Below are 22799 nucleotides of genomic sequence, written 5' to 3' on the forward strand. Positions count from 1 at the left end.
AGACACTGTGTTGCTTTGTGTGTAAAAAGCTGTGCATGGGGACATAAGATGCACGATTCTTCGAGCCACAGATGCTCACGGGGTACCTGCACGACTAGTGAGGGGCCACGGCGCTGAGCAGGGTGGAGGCAGCAGGACACAGGCGCAGGGAGCACGCAGTCTGGCAAGGCCCTCATGAACACGCTGAACACACCTTCAGAGCGTAGAATGTGCTAGGAGGGGAGTGCGGCCCCGAGAGGATCCAGGAGGGCCCTAATCTCGGTTGTCAGGTCACCAGCCAGCACTTCCAGGTCTGCTCCCAGCGATGACCAGCGAAGTGAAGCAAACTCAGTTGTGGTATTTAGAAAGTTTGAGGCTCGCTGGTTTAAGGACTAAGTTAGGAAACAGCATGCCAGAGCAGGTAAGCAGGTGCCAGCGGAGATAAGCTTATGCGAGAGGCCAAGAGAGGAAAGGGATGGAAGGTTTTTCAGGGGAGGTGGCCAGAATGCCGTGTTTTGCCAGTTTTACTCTGGGGGAAGCTGCCAGATGTCAAAGCTGTTGGTTTGGACCCAGGGACCACTCCCAGAGCAGTGAGGACTGGGAGAGAGCAAAGAAGGCGGGAGGCAAGGGCATCTTTAAACCATGTCAGTTCCCCACCAGGTCCTGTGCTCAGAGTGGGCCAACAACCCTGCACCATCCCGATCTTCCTTGGATGTGAAACTGCTGGGACCGAAACCCAGGGGGCCCAGAGCTGCCCAAAGGAGGAGACCCGTGCCACCCTGTACGATGTGGAGAAAGCCATCTCCACATTTGGCCTTTGGGGATCTTTATTTTCCCCCGAAGAATTAGAGGACCACACAGTGTTTGGGAAGAAAGAGTTGTGGGAGCATCAGGGAGGAACGAGGGAGGAGATGTGAGGGTGGGACGAGGAGAGGCTCTGGTGTATCAACAGTACATTTCCAGTCGCCTTTTGCTAAAGTCCTGTTAATGTTAATGGTTCTCCCAGCAGATGAGTGGTCAGAACAGGTGGGTGGGCAGGTTGAAATACGGCTCTATGAGAGAAAACAGAACCTGGAAAGGCTGGGCAGAGCGTAGGAAATGCAGATTCTCGAACTTGCCCAGACCTAGGGGTGGCAGGACAGTGGACGTGTAGTGTAGCAAGCTTTCCTGGCGGCTGCCGTATGCATCCCTGCTACCATCGGTGCGGGACCTGGGAAGCGATTCTCACCTGAGCCTGATGATTTGTGTGTCCCTGCGCCCAACCCCAGGGGCACTGAGTAAAATCTCCGAGCGTGAGGATGACAGAGGTCATGGGGTCAGCTCCAAAGGCCCCATCAGGCTTGGGAGCCACTGGGCTAATGTTATATTCTTTACGGTATGTTTTTGTTGGAAATTCCAGAGGACCTAATTCTTATTCTCTTTTCTCTTTCTACCAGGCACTGGGAAATCATGAATTTGATAATGGTGTGGAAGGACTGATTGATCCACTCCTCAAACAGGCCAAATTTCCAATTCTGAGTGCAAATATTAAAGCAAAGGGGCCACTGGCATCTCAAATATCAGGACTTTATTTGCCCTATAAAATTCTTCCTGTTGGTGACGAAGTTGTGGGAATTGTTGGATATACTTCAAAAGAAACCCCCGTTCTCTCAAATCCAGGTATTTTCTACTTTTACAGCACTCATTGGTTGCAAATACATGTATTAAATCAGAGCTTGGCATGATTTTTATGGACCGTGGGTGAAAGCAGGAAGACACGTGGTGCTGGGTAAGGAGTCTACTTAGGATAACGTGGATGAGACCAGTCTGCCGGCTCCCATGTTATCCTAAATGACTTGGTAAAGACATTGCTCTTTTGTTCAGTGAACTTCCTTGTTGACATACACAGTATCTTTTTTAATTCAGTGCATTCAAAATTGGGCAAGAAAGCTGTTTACATCCAGTGTTGACATTACAGAGCCATTTACTGGAGAGTGAAATGTAATTCACCGCCCTTTTCCTGTGGAGTCAGAGAGCCCAGAGCTAGGGTTTTGCCTCAGTTTACCTTATTTCTTCTTTTTAATGACTTTGTTGTATCTGGCTTTCTGAGGAATACATATCCTTGAAAAGTCCTATGGTATATGTATCCTAGTATAAATATCTTATATATACTATATATCATATAATATATATCTGTATCTCTATATATACATGCGTTCATAAATAACCCTAAAGTTATTCAAGAAACCCTTTGAGCCACTTTTACAGGGACACTTTGACCGAAACACTTTGGCAGTGAAAAAGAAATTGACATTTTTTCTAAATTATCCAAATCAGCTTTCTTCCCATATTTGAAGAAAAAAAGGGAAACTAGCAGGAATAAAAGGTGCAGCCCAGGAACTTAGTCAGTGGTGTTGTAGTGGCGTCGTGTGGTGACAGATGGTAGCAGCCCTTGCACCGAGCATACTGTAAAAAAAAAAAAAATGAAAAACAGGAGAAGTTAAACGAGGAGCTGGCTTTATCGGAAGCGGAGGTTTTCATGAAGCGTTAACTGACAAAGGAGATGGGATTGTTTAGCAATTAGAAACGTGGTCTACTCCTTGTTGTTAGAGTCGTGCAGGCCATCGGAGACATCGGGCAGGTCGGGCGTGCTGGGTCCTGAGCCGGTGCTGCTCTGAGGGCAGAGGGTTCTGCAGCCAGGTGGGGGGCGGGGGGCAGGGCCCACGCAGGGCTTCTCTGCTCTCTGCCGGTGGGGGAGGTGGGGAGGGGCAGGCCCTCCAGGGGGCAGGTAGACATCCGTCCTATGGGGGACGGAGCCTCTGCACGCTGTGCGACACCGGGTCACCACGGAGCTGCGGTTGAGGTCACTGTGGAGCCCAGAGGCGGTGGTGGCTAGGATGAGTCACCGGCCTTCAGCGTGTTCAGAAGCACTCCTCTAGACACTGTGTGGTCCCCTCCGCGGCCCCAGCTGACAGTCACAGGCTGCGCTCCACCCCACGCAGCCTGACCTCGGCCCTCTCCTCCCCACTGTTCCCCGGGGATCTGACCTCCCCTGGGGCTAAGGGGGCTGCACCTTCCACTTCCTGGGGCTTTTCTGCAGAGAGGACCGTGTGGGGATGGCAGAGTATACCGGCTGCCTGACGGCTTGCCATTTGCCGATGTCGGGAGGGCTGGGATGACAAGGCCCGGTTGCTGCTGCCCTTGCTCCTGCTCTGTGTCCCCAGCTCCCACAGAAAATCCCTCCGCCTGAGCACCTCCTGGTATCGCATTTGTCCCTTGCTGTCGGCTGCCTTGCTGGCCTGAGCAGCCTGAGGACAGAGCCCAGGGCTCCGCTCCGTGAACGTCAGAACCTAGTACGGAGGCCAGCATAGGAGCTTTAGATAAAATGTGGACTTGCTGAATAATTGAATAGTTATGTGTCTCTATAATTTCTATTCTACCCACTGGTTTTTTTACATCATTTAAGATAGAATGTAATTAAAGTCAGGGAGGGGGGAATGTCTTTTAGGAACAAAGGGGAAGTGGCAGGAGTGATGGCCAGCTTGGAGGTCCAGTAGACTTGAAGAACCTCCTTGGCCCCTCAAGGCACTCCGAACATCCTGGGGCAAAGGGCATTCCAGCGGTGAGGTCAGAGTCACATGCTGGGAGGCAACCCTGTGAGGGTGGGACCTCATCTTTCTCCATCACTGCTCTGTGCTCTGTATGGTGCCCAGCATATGGGAAGTTCTCAATAAATGTTGCTGGAATGAACACATGAGAGCGGGGAAGTATGGGGGCTACAATCACAAAAGAGCAAATAGTTCAGTTTCTTGGAACAGAGGTCCCAAGCAGGGAAGGCAAAAAGTTGGGTGAGGACTAGATTGTAGGGCTTCCTAAATGACTGACCAAGGAGTTCAGGCATGATGGGGAGAGAAGTGTGATCCCTTCTGGAATAGTCACCATCAAGAAAGGAGGGGTTGTCGGTGAAGAGATACAGGGGCTCCAGAAATCAGCCCCCCTTTGCTGGGACTCTGATAGCCCTTGACTGGGTTAATGTATCTCCCAGCAGCTCCCAGGAGAGGAAGGCTGGATGGTGCAGGGACACAGGCCAGTTGGGGGAGGAGGATGGAGCAGTGCTTCTGGGGACACTTACTTCCACCAAGACCGCAGGCCCAGCGCAGGCGTTCTTCCTACAGATCTCTGGCCCCTGACCCAGCCCCTTCCCTCCAGTCCTGGTGGCCTGGGTGCCCACAGGTGTAAGAGCACATTTCGTTTATGGTAGCAAGGTAATGAAACTCCTGTCACCCCTCAAGATACCCTGAAATAGACCTCATGCTTTCTTATGTGTGTGATGACTGATCCCCAGAGGCTCCTACTGTATTAGGAGGATACATTTCTTTGTCCTCAGAGGGAGGCATTTCTCTGAACGTTTTCCTCCTCGTTGCTAGCCAAATGAAAGCCTCTGTGAGTTGCTGATTTTCCAGAGGGCCAGTCTGCGCAGTCTCACCCAGCAGCCTGGTCCCCCAGGGGGCGGTCTTTTGTTACCGCTGCAAGGGGGAGTCAGCAGGGAAGAGGGTGCACACCCCATGCCAGCGATATCTGCATGAGACCCTGTGAACCTAGAGCTGGAGAATGTGCTCCCGTCGGCCTTACCAAATGAACACAGCCCGGTATCCACGGCTGTGTTGGGATTGACGTTCGAGCACTAGTTACCAACAGTTTTACGTTTGAGGACTGATTTTCCTGAACTGGCACACAAAGCCTTGGATGTACTAACCTGGGTTTTCCCCCTCGGTTTTATTGAGATATGACCAACACACCGCACTGGCTAAGAGTAAGGAGTATAAACAACACGAGGACTTGACATACATATCATACAACACACTCGTGTGCTCAGGCATTTTCTGCCTTGGCATAATGGAAGTTTAAATATAAAAACACATTTTTTTAGCAGAGAGAATCTTTATATTTTCATTTACAACACCAATCAAGTAATATAAGTTAAAAGAGATCACTTTAACAAAAAGACCAGAACTAAGACATAAAAATGAGTGTTTTCTTACAAAGTACTTTGCTTGGGAAACTGTGTGCATTTCTAAAGTAGCCCCTGGTCAAAGAAAGCTGGAGCTAATCTTGCAGAGTTGCTCTTAGGTCCTGTGATACAATTCTTAGGGGTATTTTCATTATGAGAAACCTTCATCTTTTGTGAACCAATTTGCCTGTTGGAAACAAATGCCATTCTGAGCCACACCTGGTGAACTGGATCAAGTCAAGATGGGTACAGCCATGTCTTGGTCAAAAAATAATATGACTGAGAAACATCTGATATTAAGAACACATTTTTTTAAAAATAGGTTTCGAGGTCTGAAGCCTCCTCGCAGCTTGAGATCACATTAGAGCAACGTAATGTCATTCAGAACCTTAACCTAAGGCAACATTAACTGAACAGAACTAAGGAAATCGATGCGAATTTTATTGTCTTCCTAGGGATTTTGTTTTTAATTTATAAGTATGTTTTGGTTTTAGTAATTTAAGAGCTTTAGTAGATAAAGGTGTTTTTACTCTACCTGTTGGTATGTGTAATAAGCAATATAATAAAAATTATTAATAAATGTCCATTTTACTTATTTTGTTCCTTAGGAAGGAATTTAGTATTTGAAGATGAAATCGCTGCATTGCAGCCTGAAGTTGATAAGCTAAAAACCCTAAATGTGAACAAAATCATTGCACTGGGACACTCTGGTTTTGAAATGGATAAACTCATCGCTCAGAAAGTGAAGGGCGTGGACATCGTGGTAGGAGGGCACTCCAACACATTTCTTTATACAGGTAATTGTTTCAAAAGGGTTATACTGGCCAGGATGTCTAGATAGTTTACTTTGTCTCTTTGCCTTTGTAACTGTTATTATTATTTTTACTACTATTTAACACATAATATGTATTACATATATTTTGTAATATGTAATATATATGTAATATACATGGTAATGTGTAAATCTTATTGAGAGATATTATTAAGAATAATTTATTGGTTTCATGATTATGTCAATTCCATTTATTTATGTATACTATAAATATATAAGACATAGATATAAAATACACTATAAAATAAAAAGATTACTGAGCCCCAACCAAAAGTCAGTTTATATCAAAAAGCAACATGTCATATAAAAAATTTTAAGTATAGGGGTGCCTGAGTGATTCAATCCATTAAGCATCTGCCTTCGGCCAGGTCAGTGATCCCAGGGTTCTGGGATCGAGCCCACCCTGCCTGAGGCTCCCTGCTCAGTGGGGAGTCTGCTTCTCCCTCTGCCTCTGCTGCTCCCCCTGCTTGTGCTCTCTGGCTTGCACTGTCTTTCAAAAGAATAAATAAAATCTTTTTTTAAAATTTAGGTATAAACAAAATAATGTAAATAAGGCCTTCACAGGTCAAGGTGACAGATTTGAGTTGTAGGTTCACAGGTAGCAGGAGCTGGAACTCTGGGCTCAAGTCCTAACTCTTCTTCCTACTAGGACCATGAGCATCCTGGAAGCCATAGACGCCATGCTCCTGAAAGCATGCATGTTCCCCTCCCTCCCTCTCCCTCTCTTCCTCCCTTACTGCTTTCCCTCCCACCCTCCCTTCCTCTTTCTCTCTTTCCTTGATGTTAGGTAGTTTTAGTTAGAAAACCTCTTTTTTTCCCTTCTGTGTTGTATAATGTCCCAAAACTTTTGAGTCTGGCTTGGTGAGTCTTTCCTACCATGCTGCCCCACCCCAACTCCCCCCTGCCCTTCACTATTGCATGGAGCTTTGTAGGACTGTTAAGAAAAAGAGGAGGAGGAGGAGGGCCTCCTGGTAACTGACTTTTATCAGCAGTGGGAAGAAAGGCTTTGGTGGGGAACAGCTCTGTCTTTGAAGAGGTTGCTGCTTCACCCACCTCTGTATGGGCTACCTAAGGTGACCCTATTTTTATAAGAGCAAAAATAAAAAATACCCTAAACAGCAAAAACAAACAAACAAACAAAAACCCCAAAAATGTTAAAAGGGGGTTGGCCTGGTGGCTCAGTTCGTTGAACATCTGCCTTTGGCTCAGGTCATGATCCTGGGGTCCTGGGACCGAGTCCCATGCTGGGCTCCCCTTTACGTGGGGAGCTTGCTTCTCCCTCTCCCTTCCCTCACTTGTGCTCTGTCTTTCTCTGTGCCCCACCAAATAAATAAAATTTAAAAAAAGATTTTTTTTAATGTTAAAAAGGGTTATCAGGAAGAAAAGCATACAGGTAATTTTCACTTTCTTCTTAGCACTTTTGAGTATTTTCAAATAATGAATGCATGTTGCTTTTGCAATCAGAGAGACACAAATTATAAAAAGAAAAGAAAGAAACAGTATCGGGTCCGAAGTCTTCCTTCCTGATTCACGTCAGAGACCCTCACTGAACCTATTAGCTCTGCTTCAAAATGGGGATGATAACGCTCCAAGTGCCACATTATTGTGAAAATGACGTGAGGTGGTCCATGTAGACGTGGGAGAACACTTCACAAACCGTAAAGAGCTGTGTCCTGGCGTGCAGCCGTGTGGAGGCTGCCCGCCCATCCAGACAGGCCAGTCGGACTGGGGCGCTGGCGAACTCCTTCTCGAGGTGGGGCTGGCCTTCCCTTGAGAAAAGCAGGCCGGTGTCCACGTATCTGATCCTTCCTAACGCAGCTCGCTCGTAGGTGTTTTACCTCTTGGTAGACACAGGCTGGAGAGTAATGTCGCTGGGTGATACCCTGAGGGTTGTGAAATCAATGTAGTGGGTTAAAAACGTTTAATGGACTAGACTACGATAGGTTAGGCACTTACGTCCCTCACAGGAATATGTGTTGTCTCGTGGAAAAAGCTGTCTGTGGAGCGATGAGGACAGTGCCCGTGCCTAGCAGCGGTAGGTGTGTGTGACAGGACAGTGGCAGGCACTGACAGGGATGGGCATTTCTTAGCATGAGAACCACTAAGGTAACCCCAGGGCAGCTAGAGGGGCCGAGAGCACCAGCGCAGGGAGAGCCGCACTGGGGCAAGTCACGGGGCGGCGTGGGGAGAGGTGCAGACTCGGCCGTCGGGCTGGCTGTGCCAGTCCTGGCTGTGGGCCCCTGTCTCTGCCTGATTTCCCCATCTGCAGAATGGGGGTGGAAACAACTCGATGACAAAAGGTCCCCATGACTTCACAGCTGGAATGGACGGGTGGCGGTGAGGTGCCTCAGGACAGGGCCTCGTGCCTGAGCTGCGCTTATCCAGTTCTGCCCCAGCTCTGGGGATGAGGCCTGTGGAAGGCCCTTCCCTGGAGCCTCTGCTTAGCTTTTCTCTGAGGTGGTGTCAGACACCGAGGGCACGCAGTGCCAGCTGCATGGGTGCCCCCAACCCCTTTGTGCTGCGGAGTAGTGGCTTCAGGCTCCGTTGACTTTGATTGAGAGTAAGAAAGGCTTTGTAACTGAAGACCCAACACACACACACAGTCTCACAAACACACGCAGACACAGTCACACACAGACACACACACACACACACACACACAGTCACACACACACACACAGTCACACACACAGTCACACAGAGTCACACACAGTCACACACACACACACTGAACTTTCACAAAGAACCTGGAGTGCGCCCCGGTTCTATACTACTGTTTCGTTTTTTTAAAAATGTCAGTTACCACCCATTAAATTAGTTTCCTCATATTGTAGCGGGCCCACATTTTGAAAAACTAGCCCTGAATGAAGCATGCCCAACACAGCGGGTGAACAAAGGAATCCACCCCCTCCATTCAGAAGCTGAACTCATTTCCCTGTTCTTCCCCATGTGCCTTTACACCACCCTAACCACTGCCGTCCTAAGCACCGTGGTCGTCCTGGTCACCCAGCCTTGCTGCGTGACCATCAGTCAGTGTGCCCTGCTGGGCCTGAAAAGGTTCAGCGACCATGCCCGGGTTCCCCTTAATGCTGCAGCCTGTCCTTTTGTCCCTGTCACTTTGTTCCAGTCAATGAGGTCCTGCAACACTATGTGCCTCTTGCCAAGTAGATGAGTTTAGTTAATGACGAATGGATGAAAGAAAGATTTCGGGATAAAAATCATGATTTGTTTATACATAAATCTTGAAGTAGATCATTACAGTCTCTGAAAAAACTGCCTCTAAGTCTTAGTCATTTATTTCACGTTTCATGGTTGCTTAGCAAGATTGTAGTTCTCATGAACTTGTTCTCATGAAAATACTCAATTTTGATACTCATCATTTTGAGGGATGAGCTTAACAATTAAGGTAATTCAAGGACAAAAGAGGAGATGAAGCATATTTGCTTGTTTAAATGAATTTTCATAGCCTTAAAAAAAAACTCTGAATTGTTTTTGGAATTAGCATAACTTAAGTTGAGGTTAAATATGATTCGTTAATAAAAGTGTAGTTAAAATAATACATCCCAGGAGCCTGGGTGGCTCAGTCAGTTAAGTGTCTGCCTTCAGCTCAGGTCATAATCCCAGGGTCCTGGGATCGCGTCCCGAGTCGGCTCCCTGCTCAGCAGAGAGTCTGCTTCTCCTTCTGCCTGCCACTCCCCCTGCTTGTGCTCTCTTTCTCTCTCAAAAATAGATAAATAAAATCTTTAAAAAATAATAATACATCCCTTGGAATTTTGTATCTTGCCATGCACAGAACCCAACACACACACACACACACACACACACACGTATCGGAAAGAAAATTTTACAAAGCATCCAGATTGTGCCTGATATTTTCTGTTCTGTAATTTGTTTAAGGCTGGTTACCACCTATTAAATTAACTTCATCGTACCGTAACTAGCCCATTTTTAAAAAAAAAAACTCAGTTTTCAATGAGGCATGACTGAAGCTGCATGAACTGCACCCCCAGCCCACCCCCCTCCCCCCCACCGAATGTTGACCGTCATTCCAGGTTCTTCTGAGAACAACCATCGTGCACATACAGATAACCTAGTATTGCCTGACCATTCTCACGTTGGAATGAAGGGGAGAAGAGGTCCGCCCGACTAGGTTTACAGAATCTTAAAGCTGCAAGGGGTGAGGGAGGGCTAGTCCCCACATGTTTTCTCTAAAGGAACGAAATCCTAGAGTCGCGAACTGTCTGTGTCGTTGCCTTTGAAGAGGAACGTAGTCAAGTGAGAGCAGGTTGAAAGCTGACGCAGGTAGGCCAGGGGACTCTACACCCATGCAGCCCTTGAAGGCAGACTCAATGTGCTCTTTGCCTCCTGTTGCTTGAACTGAATTTTGGATCGTGCCGGTCATCCTGGCTACCTGTGGCTTTGGGTGAGTGGAGATGTCAGTTTCCGCATCTACAGAATAGCATGGTTAGAACTTCCAAGGCTACGACCCCCTGCATTCTAGCATACTGTTCCCCAGAAAGTCATCTATGCAAAGAGCCTGATGGCTTACTTTCCAAACTCTGGGGAAATAATTTTTTTTTTTTACAACACCCTATAACTTCCTTAGGTTACCGCAGTGAACTTCATTAAACCTCTAACTCCTTTGCGGCTCCTGCCTCCAGGCTCTACCACCCTGGACCCTCCTTCTCACTGCCATCTAATGGTCTCTAACCCACTCCCCAGCATTGCCCAACTTGTGGTCTTCTTCTTTTTTTTTTTTTTTTTTAAAGATTTTATTTATTTATGTGACAGAGAGACAGCCAGCAAGAGAGGGAACACAGCAGGGGGAGTGGGAGAGGAAGAAGCAGGCTAATAGCAGAGGAGCCTGATGTGGGACTCGATCCTGGTACGCCGGGATCACGCCCTGAGCCGAAGGCAGACGCTTTAACGACTGCGCTACCCAGGCGCCCCATGTGGTCTTCTTCTTTGTCCCAGCTTCTGCCTTTATCCCGGCGGAAAGTTCCATGTGGACGGCTGACCCCATACCCAAGGTTCAGAGTCCCTTGATCCTCTCAACATGCGATTGTCACCTCCACTCCATTTCAGCAGCATTACATGTGAGGCTGGAACCGGGTCATCAGCCGGGGTGGCTTCATCTCCAGAGCCCCACTATCCACTTCCCTCGTCATAGCCTCCTGGCTTTCACTTAAAGCCTCTCAGTCCTTATTCCTGGGAGAGCTGGCTGTCAGCCTTACCAAAACCTCAGTCTCCTGGGCTCCGCTCTTCATCCCAGGCCAGCGGACTTCATGTCTCTCTCCTCGTTAGCCTGGACATGTCCATTAGGGACTCTTGGCCATGTCAGTGACTGACACCTGGAAGGCAGGTGCCTGGGACGGTTGAGTGAATATTAACAAATGCAGCACCTTTAAAAGTAAGATTTCTTTGTTTGACCGGTTTTTATGAAACACCTTATTTTCATTGCTTCTAGATGTAGGCACACATTTGTTGAATATGAAATGCAAACCATTTCATTCATTAGAGAATGTAAATGATTTTAAGGGCCACAGGATTTCATTCTCAAAACAAACGGGGTTCACCGTGTAACTATACATAGCACAGGGCAGAAAATGTTCTTCATGCTGCAGCCAGCGGCCAGATGCCGTGTGAGGGGACGACCTGCCCGCCTCACCTGAGTGAGCGAGGGAGGGTGAAGGGCTTCGCTGTTGCTTGCAATCATTGTTCATCTCCATTAATTTTCGTTCTTGAAGTTCAGATCATCTTGCCTTTTCAAACAAGAAAATGGTCTCATTATTTACCACATCCACAGGACAGGGAAACCCTATCCAACGAAGAAGCAATTCCTTTGGGCCTCAGTGAGGACTAGCTGACATGTGTGTCTTATTAAGTGAACTGGGAAAAGCAATCAGAGGCCAGAGGTGCAGGCAGTCGTTTCAAAGATCACGTCCTTGGTGGCACAGGGACTTCACTGTTCCAGTGGTCGGTCACTCACGACCTTTCAGTCAACTTCTAGCCATAGCCCCACCCCCCCACCTCAGCACCAGCCCCCTTCAGGGAGCAAAGTCAGGGCCTTCTGGTTACTGATTTTTGCAGCCACATAACACTGATCTGTCTTAACTGTGTCTCATGAGACTGCTTTCCAAGATGAAGTGGGACTGTCCAACCCCAAAATATAAAAAGGAAGAGCATAAAACATGGTCAAGGTCATTTGGCAGGGTTGGGTTATACGGAAAGCCGATGGCCGCCAACGGTGATATCATAAACCGACTCCCACCACAAAGTACGAGTCTCCTCCTGGGATTACAGTTCATGTCGCCTTAACGTTGCCTCTTCATGGTCTTCTGAGAAGATCTCCTTTTTCCCACCCTCACTTGGAAGCAGCATGGGGTTGTGGAAAGGGCTTTGGACTGCAAAAGACCCCTTCATAAAAATTATCCCAACTGTAATCACCTGAGAGTCACAAATCCCAAACTAATTTATGAGGTCACTCCTCCCTTTAATAAATAAAAAGGCTCTTTATCATACAAAACTTGGAAAATATTGGGGCTTTTCTTACCCCCCCCCATCTGATAATTCCTTGGAGATCTTACATTTGTCCTCATTCCCTTGATCCTAATTTTTACTTCTGCTGAATTCTCAGTCACCTCTGGCCTTGCCTCTCCCAAACCATTCTTTTCTATCCATGCAGTGTAGTACCAAATATGGGAAACTGACTTTTCATCTTCATCTCCCCAAACTCCATCCACACAAGGCAGTTTCCCTTCAAGTCTGCCAGTCACCACAGGGGAGTGGGCCACAGCAGAGCAGGACCCATTACCTGCACTGACCCTCTTCAAGGCCTCCCACCATTGCCTCCACAGGGCATGTCTCGCTGGTTGACTTTTCTTCCTTAGCCCTCCCCACCTCCCAGTCTCCACCCAACTCCCACTTTGGTGTTCTCCTTTTCATTATTTCAGTCTCTACCGCTTTTATCCACAGCTACCCTGAAACTCAGAATTCTCCCACTATTTTTAAGCAAATAATTAAGCACTCTCTGTTTGCCGTCCCACCCCCATCCACATCCATGTCTGGGAGCCTGTCGTCCCAGACAGAGAGGAGGAAATGAACTGAGAGACTGACGTATTTACACGACGGTGTGCCTGTTCTCCTTGTCACCCTGTCAGAAACTTGACTGTCACAAGTGTTTTACTAAACAGAGAATTCTTTCTCCCTAAAATGGATTCTGCCACCCATTCCACCCTCACTGCTATTCATATATAAATATATATATATATTTTAATTCACACAAAGTATTTAGGTCATTACCATAGGGTGGGACTATGAGTAATTTTTTCCTTCTCCATTGGTCAAATATTCTGTCATGCTAGTTTTACTCTTAATTAAAAAAATTTTTTGAAACCTCTCTAAGCCCTATAACCTTAAGTATTCTTTGTTAAAAGAAACTCTTCCACAGACAATTTGCTGATCTAATAGGCTTTTAGTCAGTGATTCATGAATCGGGCAGGATCCCAGAAGATAGAAAGGAGCTCCAAAGAGCTGTACGAGGCCAGAGAGACTTCCAGACCAAAGTAAGCAGGAACAAGGAAGTTATGCGGGGTGTCTGCTGATTGGTTAAAGCAGGGTTGCTTTCCTTCCAGGGAACAAAGGGAAGTTTCGGAGCAGGCGGAGTACCCTGTGCTGGGCTGGCAGACACAGGCTGGTTGACCTCGGCCTGCCTGTTCTGGGACAGCTGAGCACAATTAAGTGTTGGTTTGCTGACGTGGGGCTCAACACGAGTAACTCCATCTTGGACTAAACTTGTTACTTTAACAACTTGAACTATCATAAATACTTTTGTCAAATAATTTTTAAAACGGAGGTGTATACCGAATTTGAGAATCTGAGCTACATAGGTAAGTGACCAAATGCATCTTCTTACCTTTAAAAAATCAGAAAGCAGGAAGGTGGTGCTTCATCCCAAGCAGGCTGGCTGTGTCTTCCTCAGTTCTCTTGTCCTCGGTTTATACATTTTGCCGAGGCCTAGAAACACCTGTGGTTTTGAATGCGTGACTGCTAATCTAGAAGAGAAATTCCAAATGCTCCGTCATGATTTGGAAGCAGACCTTTGGACGTGCGGACGATCTCCAGGTTCGCAGAGATAAGCTGATTTGACCTGCGTCCTCCGTGCACTGATTGCTCACCAGAGCGACTGAGATGACCTGTGAGAATCAGCTGTTAACTGCAGACCCACAGCATTTCACGCTGCATATAACCACTCCGGGAACGCCGTCTCCAGCTAAATCCTGACTGTCCCTAAAAAATATATCAGGTATACTTCAATTTATGGCCATATGTACCTCCTTTTAATCTCAAGAAAGAAGGTTATTACTTCTGAAAAGAGCACAGTGAGTAAACAACTACGAGAAGTCAGGTTAAGACGAAAACCAGTCTCTCTCCCCATCCCATCCCTTTGGGCTCGGCGCTGCAACAGGCCGTAGTGATAAAACAGTGTTATGATTTTTTTTTTTAATTTGTCACATGAAACCCTGTTCTATAATGTGAAAAGTGAATGGGAGGTCTGGTGCCCGGGAAGCTACTAGGCCATAGGGATGGCCAGATCCTGTGGTGAAGAGAAGGGGATGGCGGAAAGCTGGGACATCACTCCCTCCCCGGCTCTGTCTCCATCAAGCAGCCTCTCCTGACCTCAGGAAGAGAAAGCACAGACCTTAGGCCTGGCCCTGCCGAGCGGTGGAGATCCAGAACCCGGGGCATGTGTCGGAGCTTGGTAAATGTTTGTTGAATGAGTGAATGAATTTGTGGTGACCCCTTGCCCACCCTACAGGACTCCCTTATTTGCTCCAGCCACTCAGGACTGGGTAAAGCCAACAGCCTGGACTGGATTTCATGAAGGTTTTGTGCCCACTCTGGGTACTGCTCCAAGACTCCTCCTCTCCTTCAGACCTCCCACCCTCACTGAATGTCCGAAAGAATTCAGTAAATCAAAGTGTGAGCAAAACAGAAGGACAGAGTCCAGATACGGAGAATGTCCCGCGGCCCCTTAAGGACACAGGACAGCCGGCGTGTCGTGGTTGGGTACAGAGATGGCTGAGGACACTGTGACTCGCCCCTCTGGTTATGGAAGACCTGCTGGCTGGGCAGACGAGAGAGCCCTGGGTCCCGGAAGCTTAAAGCTGCTCCTACACCTGAGACAGGACACAGCCACACACCTGACCCGGGAGGCGCTGAGGGCACGTCGGCCAGCGCTGTCCACCCTGTGACCCGAGCAGCACTCATGGCAGGGAGCCCGAAGCCTGCACAACCTGAGCAGTCGGCTTCAGGGCTCACATTGCCACAAGGTTTCCTGCATGAGGGAAGAGCTCGTTGCTTAATAAAAAAAAAAAAAAAGTTAAACAACTTTTGGGTTAAACCACTCGTCAGATCTCTTGTTTTACAAATTTAGGAAATAAATACAGGCCCCAGGAGCTAAATGTCTCCCTCAACGTCATGAAACCACATTGAAACTGAGTTAGCACCAAAACCCATTCTCTTGACTCCCAGCCCCGGTTCTGCTTTACAAGCTCCCACTCAGCTCATTAGTTAAGAAATTGAATTGAGGGGGGAATTGGGGGAAGGGGTAGGCACAGGCATTGCTCCCTTTACATATGGATTTCACTACAGGGAGAGCATAGAAGTCTTGTCTGGTCCCTGGAAAAGAACTGGCTAAACTACTCAAGCTCAGTCATTCACCAAACATTTATTGAGTGCCTTCTGTGTGCTGGGCAAACCCTGGAGACGTCGCAGCCTCTGATCTCCTGGAACTTGTCTTAAAGGGATATTGACCCTGATCAGATTTTTTCAGAATGCAAATAAATCAATCCTATCATACATAATTACAAAGCACGCTGCGAATGGAGAGGTGCCAGATGCCGTGAGAGCACACAGAGGAAGACCTGACCGAGGCCTCGGGATCAGCACACAGCATTCTCCTGAAAAGCTGACCTTTGGGCTGAGATCAGAAGGGCATCCAGGAGCTAACTTGTAAACACGATCACTCATCTTTATTGACCATCTACCTGAGTCCTGCTCCCCGGCTGCGTTGACTTCTGCAATCCTCCCAGCAAGCTGGGCCTTTCATTCCCCCTGACTTACTCATTCCACAGCTGGAAGCCTGGATCTCCCAGGGCCCTTCACCCATCCCCCACTCCCTCCCCTCTGCAACCACCAGTTCTCTGTATGTATAGGTCTGATTCTGTTTTTGTTTAATTCATTTGTTTTGTGTTTTAGCTTCCACATAAGACTGAAATCATGTGGTATTTGCCTTTCTCAGTCTCACTCAGCACAGTGCCCCCTACGTTCAGCCATGTTGTCACAAATGGCAAGATCTCATCCTTTTTAGGGCTGCCTCATATTTCCTTGCGTGGCTGTACCACATAGGAAGTACGGAAGTCCTTAAACCGGTGCCCACGTGCATTAAAACTGTAGCGAGGACGGCCTTGAAACATTCTGTAATTCATTCAGCCAACTGAAAACCATGTCAAGGGCCTACTCCCTGGGACCTCTGCCACCACGTGACCCCTGTCTTGGCCCCTTCTGGCTACTGGCTGGGCAGTTGTCCAGGCCTGTACTCGGAACACGCACATTCCTGAGGAGCTGCTGTGGCCAAGGCTCCCGGGGCAGAGTCCTGCTAGGTTCCGTCAGGCATTCGCACGGTGCTGGGAAATGCCCCATTTACCAAGCCTAAATGTCAGCCCACAATCCCACGGTTTCTCCACGTTTGGCTCCCAGATTACTTATTTGCTACATGACTGAAGTAGAGTCCTGGTGACTTTCCTGCCGAGATGAAACGTTGGGTTTCGAAAGACAGATGTGTGGCTCTGTGTGGAAATATTTTGGGCATGAGCATCTTTGGCTGAGTAGGATGGTAAGGCAAATGTGAAGCCTTGGATTGCTTTCTCTGCCAGTGGTTTTCCGAGCTTGCCAACTTGAGGGGAGCACTCCGCTGTGGAGAAAGCAGAGATGAGCCAAAACGGACCAGCTACTGCCTCAGCCACTGGGAAGCACCCTCCTTGTTCCTGATTAAGTCCCTTTAAGAAGCAGATGACACGTCTTGTGTTCTCACCTTTTAAGGGGAACATCAAGGCCTTGCAGCACAGACCGGAGCTGGGCTTAGTAGCTCCTCTTTGTAGAATGTGTGATTTGATGAGGCATTTGACCCGATCGTCAAAATCCTGTTACTTTCATTTTAAGCTTGGTTATATCTGTGTGAGGTAGAATAATAAAGGCTAAAAAAAGGTCAGGCTTGGGGCGCCTGGGTGGCTCAGTCGTAAGCATCTGCCTTCAGCTCAGGTCATGATACCAGGGTCCTGGGATGGAGCCCCGCATCAGGCTCCCTGTCCAGTGGGAAGTCTCTTCTCCCTCTCTCACTCCCCCTGCTTGTGTTCCCGCTCTTGCCGTGTGTCTGTCAAATAAATAAAATCTTAAAAAAAAAAAAAAAAAAAAAAAGGCTTGCCCTTCTCTAGGGTTTCTGGCAAACTGCCAGTCCTTTCTGAAACTGATTAGGGCCTTTTCCTCCTGGATGGGGTGTTCTCCGCCACCTTGTGGACATGTTGGGAACTGCACCTCTCAATTGGCACCTGCATCTCGGGGCTCAGGGGAGGAACCACAGTCCCTAACCTTCCCCAGGCGAGAAGGTGAGAGGGGGCTGCCACACCCCCTGGTCCAGGCTCCAGGTTTGCCCAAATAAGAACCAGCACAGAACAGAACACGGATGATGACAGTGTTAAGCTTCCCTGCTGCCCTGCCATGCAGACCATGTACAGCTGTTAGAGCCGGTATCTGGACACTGCAAATGGAGATGGGACAGGCCCTGCACTGGGTCTCAGGTCAGGTGCCTTCATAAAAGGAAACTTTCAAAACTTTTGTCTTTTTTTTTTTTTATCTGAGGAAGTGAGAAAATGAGAGATTAAGGTTGGCAACAGCCGCTTCCTGCTTGTGAGGTCAGCTGGTGTTTGCCGCACCTGTGCTCTATGGTTCTTGACCTGGAATGGGGGCTGCTCTTGGCATAAGAGCAGGGAAGGGCCAGGTTCTTCACCACATCCACCCCAGCTTGTCTTAGCTGAAAGGAGAAGCCCAGATGCAGCTTGGGGGACAAAGGTGCAGCCTTTGGGCTTGCATGTGATTTAGTAAGTGGCCTCTGGCAACCAGCTCTTGCGGTAGGAGATTACCAGATGTAGGCTGTGTTGTGTAGTGGACAGAACATAAGATCCAGTGCCTCACAGCCCTGCTTTTCTGTCCGCTCTCCTTCACATACCAGACTGCACATAACACAAACCAGTGTGACCTTGGGCACATCGCCTGTGACAATCAGTGTTCTCATCTGTAAAGTGGGGACAGTAATAGAACCTGCCTCATGGGATGCTTAGAAGATGAAATGAGACCTAGGGGCCAACTCTCATAACTGGTCCACGTGAGTAGCCAGCATGTGCTGAAGATTCCTGGGCCCTCTGTAAACACAGGAAGGACTGGTCAAGGGTGTGGGGGGTTCAAAGGTATCTGTTCTATAGTCTTTGATTCAAAACTGCCAAAACAGGGCCTTGTCTCCGTGGTAAGGTGTGCCTGAAGGAGGGTCGCAGTTACAGAACTGAAACGTGCCAAGTGATGAGAGGCCAGGGCCCATCCTCCATGCGGGCGGGCTCCCCACCCTCCTGCAAGCGCATGTCCAGGAGGCAGTGGTGGGATGAGCCCTTCAGCCTCTGGGTGATGAGTTAGCTCCCAGGCTCTCCCCAGGGGACCCTGTGAGACAGAAGGCAGCAGAACCTGGCCGATGTGAGGTCTGGCTGGGTGAGTAGTGTGCATGCTAGTTGGCTGCCAGTCAACACGGCTCTTCCAAAAGCACCTAAAGGGACGCAGATTTTAGCAGCAAAACCTGAGGACAAGCTTTGTCACTTCTGCCCATCTTCCATTAAGGATTCCAAGCTCTAGATTGTGTGTGTAGGGTTTCTAGAGGTTGCCATCCCCTCATAAGGGAAAGAAATATGTATTTATTTTCTATCCTGTGCCAGGCACTATGCTAGGAAGTTTAGACATTTAATCCTCTCAACAGCCCTGTGAAATTGGAATTGTTATTTCACCCATTTTACAGGTGAGGAAGCTGAAATGCAGGAAGTAAAGTGGCTTGGCTAGTCTACCCGGCTACTGAGAATGGAGCCCGGGTCAGGATGGAGGTCGGATAGTCTGAGCAGTATTGCGTCTTTGTGTCCCCCGCTGCACCAGGCACGGGACCATGGACTTGGGAAGAGCTCCACAAATGTCTGCCGAGTTGAGAATGGAAGGATTCATGTGCCAAAGAGCCTTTGGAAACAGGGATAGATGCCCAAGCATGGCTCTAAAAGACCAGCTGTGTAGGGCAGCAGCTAGCAAACCATCCATTCAGAACTCCTTGTCATCTGGCCAGTGGCCTGCTGGCATGCAGCCAGCCGTGTACAAGGGCTGACTTGATCAGTGTTGGCTCTTGTATTTTAGGCACTCCACCTTCCAGAGAGGTGCCGGCTGGGAAGTACCCATTCATAGTCACGTCCGATGATGGGCGGAAGGTTCCTGTGGTCCAGGCCTATGCTTTTGGCAAATACCTAGGCTATTTGAAGGTTGAGTTTGATGAAAAAGGAAATGTCATCGCTTCACATGGAAATCCCATTCTTCTCAACAGCAGCATTCTCGAAGGTATGTGAAACTCAAGGGAAGGTTCCACCAATCCAAAAGTTAGATGGCTGGACTTGTGTTGTTAGTGTTTCAGGAAAACACTATAATTCCTTTGAAGAATTGAGTTCTCCCTTAAGTTTGCCCTCTTCATGGACAAGGAGATTGAAAACACCCAAATGTCCCAAATCCCATTTGCTTCCCCACGTCCTCTCGGCATCAGACACCGTGTCATTGCTTCTTGTGCCTTCTCAAGCTTCACCCGGGCATGGGAAAGCCACTTTCAACTCGTGTCCGGAGGAGAGCTGCTCACTGAAGCAAAGGGGTTCACACTGGCTAGAGCAGGGCTCCAACCCCAGCCCCACCACCAGGAGCAGCATGCCTGGGGCAAGTTGCCCAGTCTCAGTGAGCTTCAGTTTCTGTATCAGATGTGGGAGCATCTTTCTTTGTTGTCTGGGACTCAGAGTAAAGTACATCTTATGTCATCCATTTGCACGTAGTATACGTGACCACACTCCTGTGCCTCTGTCACCTGCCTTTTACTGCTTACCATGATCAGATCAGGGAAGGGGGGGCTGGGGGTGCCTTGCAGAGCCTGTGGTCACAACACAGACCTCTCAATAGCCAGAGGGACCACACAGACAGCAGAACCTCAGCAGGCCCTTTACACCTGCACTGGAGGCCTTTCACCAACCCCCACCCCCACCCCCCGACCCCACCACTGATGCTACCCCAGGTGGGCCCACAGGTGCTCATTCAGGTGTGATGAGTTGATGTTAGGATATTCACTGTCTGGAGCACCTGGCTGGCTCAGCTGGTTGAGCGTCTGACTCTTGTTTTCGGTTCAGGTCATGATCCCACGGTCCTGAGGTTGAGCCCCATGCTGAGCCCCGAGTAGGGCTCTGTGCTCAGTGGGGAGTCTTCTTGAGATTCTCTCCCTCCCTCTCTCTCCAGCCCTTCCCCCCACCACTCGTGTATGCATGCACTTGCACACGTGCGTGTGCTGTCTCTCTCTCCCTACAATAAATAATTTTGTTTAAAAAGGATACTCAGTGCATCTTTAAATTAAGATCCATTCCTAGTCTTATTACCAAGAAACAGAATTTCCTGAGGAACTTTCACAAACTAAAATGTAGACGAATTATGATAAAGAAATGTATCGTTACAGTAGGTAAGCTAAATGATCGTTGATCCTTCTCCAAAATGTAGGCCAGGGCGAGGCCTGCCTTAACTGCAGGCTAATTTTTTTTTCTTTCTTTGCATGCTTCTAGATCCAAGCATAAAAGCAGACATTAACAAATGGAGGGTAAAATTAGATAATTATTCTACTCAGGAATTGGGGAAAACAATCGTCTATCTGGATGGCTCCACTCAGTCATGCCGCTTTAAGGAGTGCAACATGGGCAACCTGATTTGTGATGCTATGGTGAGTGGTCCCCAGGAGTGCAGTCCTGTGCCTCGGGAGGGAGGAGGGAGCAGAGGGGGATGCAAGGAGGGACAACCTGATAAGTACAAAATGGAGGATTTTTAAAAAATTAGTGCCCAAACTAAAGCTTGGGGTGGATTCATACTGCATACCTTGAGAGGTGCCCATCTAGACCAGCTGACCATCACTTTATTGCTTTGCGAGAACTGAAGCCATTCTTGGAAGTTGTTCATTTTGGATGGTCTGAATACACAAAACTTCACTACTCTGAAGATGCAGGCACAGTAGATAAAACACATCCGCTTGGGCCTGGCTTGACCAGTGTCTCACTGATCTGTCCTCTTGGCTCCAGAGAACGAGGCCTTGTGTGGCTGGGAGCCTCCTTCCCAAGCAGAGAATGACAACACGCACTTATATAGTAAGACCTGTGGCTGAACGCATGACCCATGAAAACACCCCTCTGTCGAACTACCTGCAGACAGACTGGCTGTGGCAGCCGCTTGGGGGCCATGCTGAGCCACGGTCCCCAGGTCAGACTCAGCACTCCCACCGAAGCCTGCACCCGGGGGAAGCCTGCACCCGGGGGGCTGACTATCTGTGCCAGGCATATACACACTCAGTAACTGACTGCCAAGTAAATAACAGTGTTCACACTTTGCAAGGTGAGACCAGTGCTGGCTCCCCAGCACTATGCAGCCATGCAGAAGAAGGAGCTAAAGAGAAGCCTGTATGGGAATGTTTAGAGAAAGGTCTGAAAGGAAACAAGCTGTTAGCAGTGCTTACCACTCTGTTAAGAGGCTGAGGCAAGTATAAGAAAACTTTTGCTTTTGTGTTTTTTCAAATCAGAATGTATTCATCTAATTTCTTGTAACTAAACATATACTTTGTAGAAGAAAAGAATGAAATGGATTCCTCCATTTCAGGAGTCAGTCTCTGTGCCTCTCAAATTGCCAACCTGGGAATTGGCTGGGGACCTGACATGGAGGCCAGGGTGAGGGGCCTGTAGGGGGGGTGGGCAGCGTGGCAGGCCAGCCCTGTCCTAACACTAGAGCCAATCTTGTTAAAGCCCACCCACCTGTGAGGACAGGGGTCTTAGGAGAGGGGGCTCAGAGCTACTTGCTTTTAAAAGTCTGACCCAGGACTGGTCAGAGTTCCCTGTTTTTGCTTCTCAGAGCATAGAACTAATTCTAATTATACTTGAGAAGTCTCTGGGGACAGAGGGGCAGGGAAGAGTAGCTTTATTTCCTCAGTGGAGCAAACCACATTCCTGGAACTGACCCTGAGGAAGAAGATCCAGAATAACTAACGCAAATTCATGCTACTGTTGCAGATTAACAACAATATTAGACACCCGGACGGAGTGTCGTGGAACCATGTGTCCATGTGCATTTTAAATGGAGGTGCCATTCGGTCGCCCATTGACGAACGGAACAACGGTAAACTTCCCAGGCTCAGGGTCGTTAACTCAGTGCGTTCGGTCTCTGACCATGCCCACGGGGAGCCTCGGCTCATCTCTGCTGTCACCGCAACGTCAGGCTCTTCAGTTCGGGTCCACCGCTACTCAATTCAGTGCCTAACCAGGACGCACACATTCTTGTGTGTTCTCGTGTGTATTCACACACAGAGGTAGCAGCTAGGGTTAATGGAACCCAATCTTGATCTAAACTTCAGACTCACAAAGCCAAATACTAATTATTGCTGATTAATTCAAAATACTGACAGTCTCCTCCTTGATATTCAGAAAGAGAAAGGGGCAAATTGCCAGTCTTCCGTGCTGGAAAAAAACACCCTACTAGATTAAATTTTTTTAGTGCATTTATAGATATCCAGGATATCAGATGGGAAAACAAACCAACAAAACAGAGATTCAGGACACTCTTGCAATCGTCCCTAATATGCTA

General features: G+C 48.2%; 1 protein-coding gene across 1 annotated transcript in view; it reads left to right on the top strand.

Annotated features, from left to right (window-relative positions):
* The window catches only part of NT5E (5'-nucleotidase ecto), a 46965-nt gene that overhangs the window by 17076 nt on the left and 7090 nt on the right, over positions 1–22799 (top strand). Inside the window, exons 2-6 of the mRNA XM_008684887.2 lie at positions 1416–1638; positions 5578–5766; positions 19299–19496; positions 20744–20898; positions 22229–22334. Of these exons, the coding sequence (XP_008683109.2) occupies positions 1416–1638; positions 5578–5766; positions 19299–19496; positions 20744–20898; positions 22229–22334 (871 nt within the window). The remainder of the gene's footprint in view (positions 1–1415; positions 1639–5577; positions 5767–19298; positions 19497–20743; positions 20899–22228; positions 22335–22799) is intronic.

The sequence above is a fragment of the Ursus maritimus genome, unplaced genomic scaffold (genome assembly GCF_017311325.1).
Source record: "Ursus maritimus isolate PB19 unplaced genomic scaffold, ASM1731132v1 scaffold_29, whole genome shotgun sequence".
NCBI classification, from domain to species: Eukaryota; Metazoa; Chordata; class Mammalia; order Carnivora; family Ursidae; genus Ursus; species Ursus maritimus.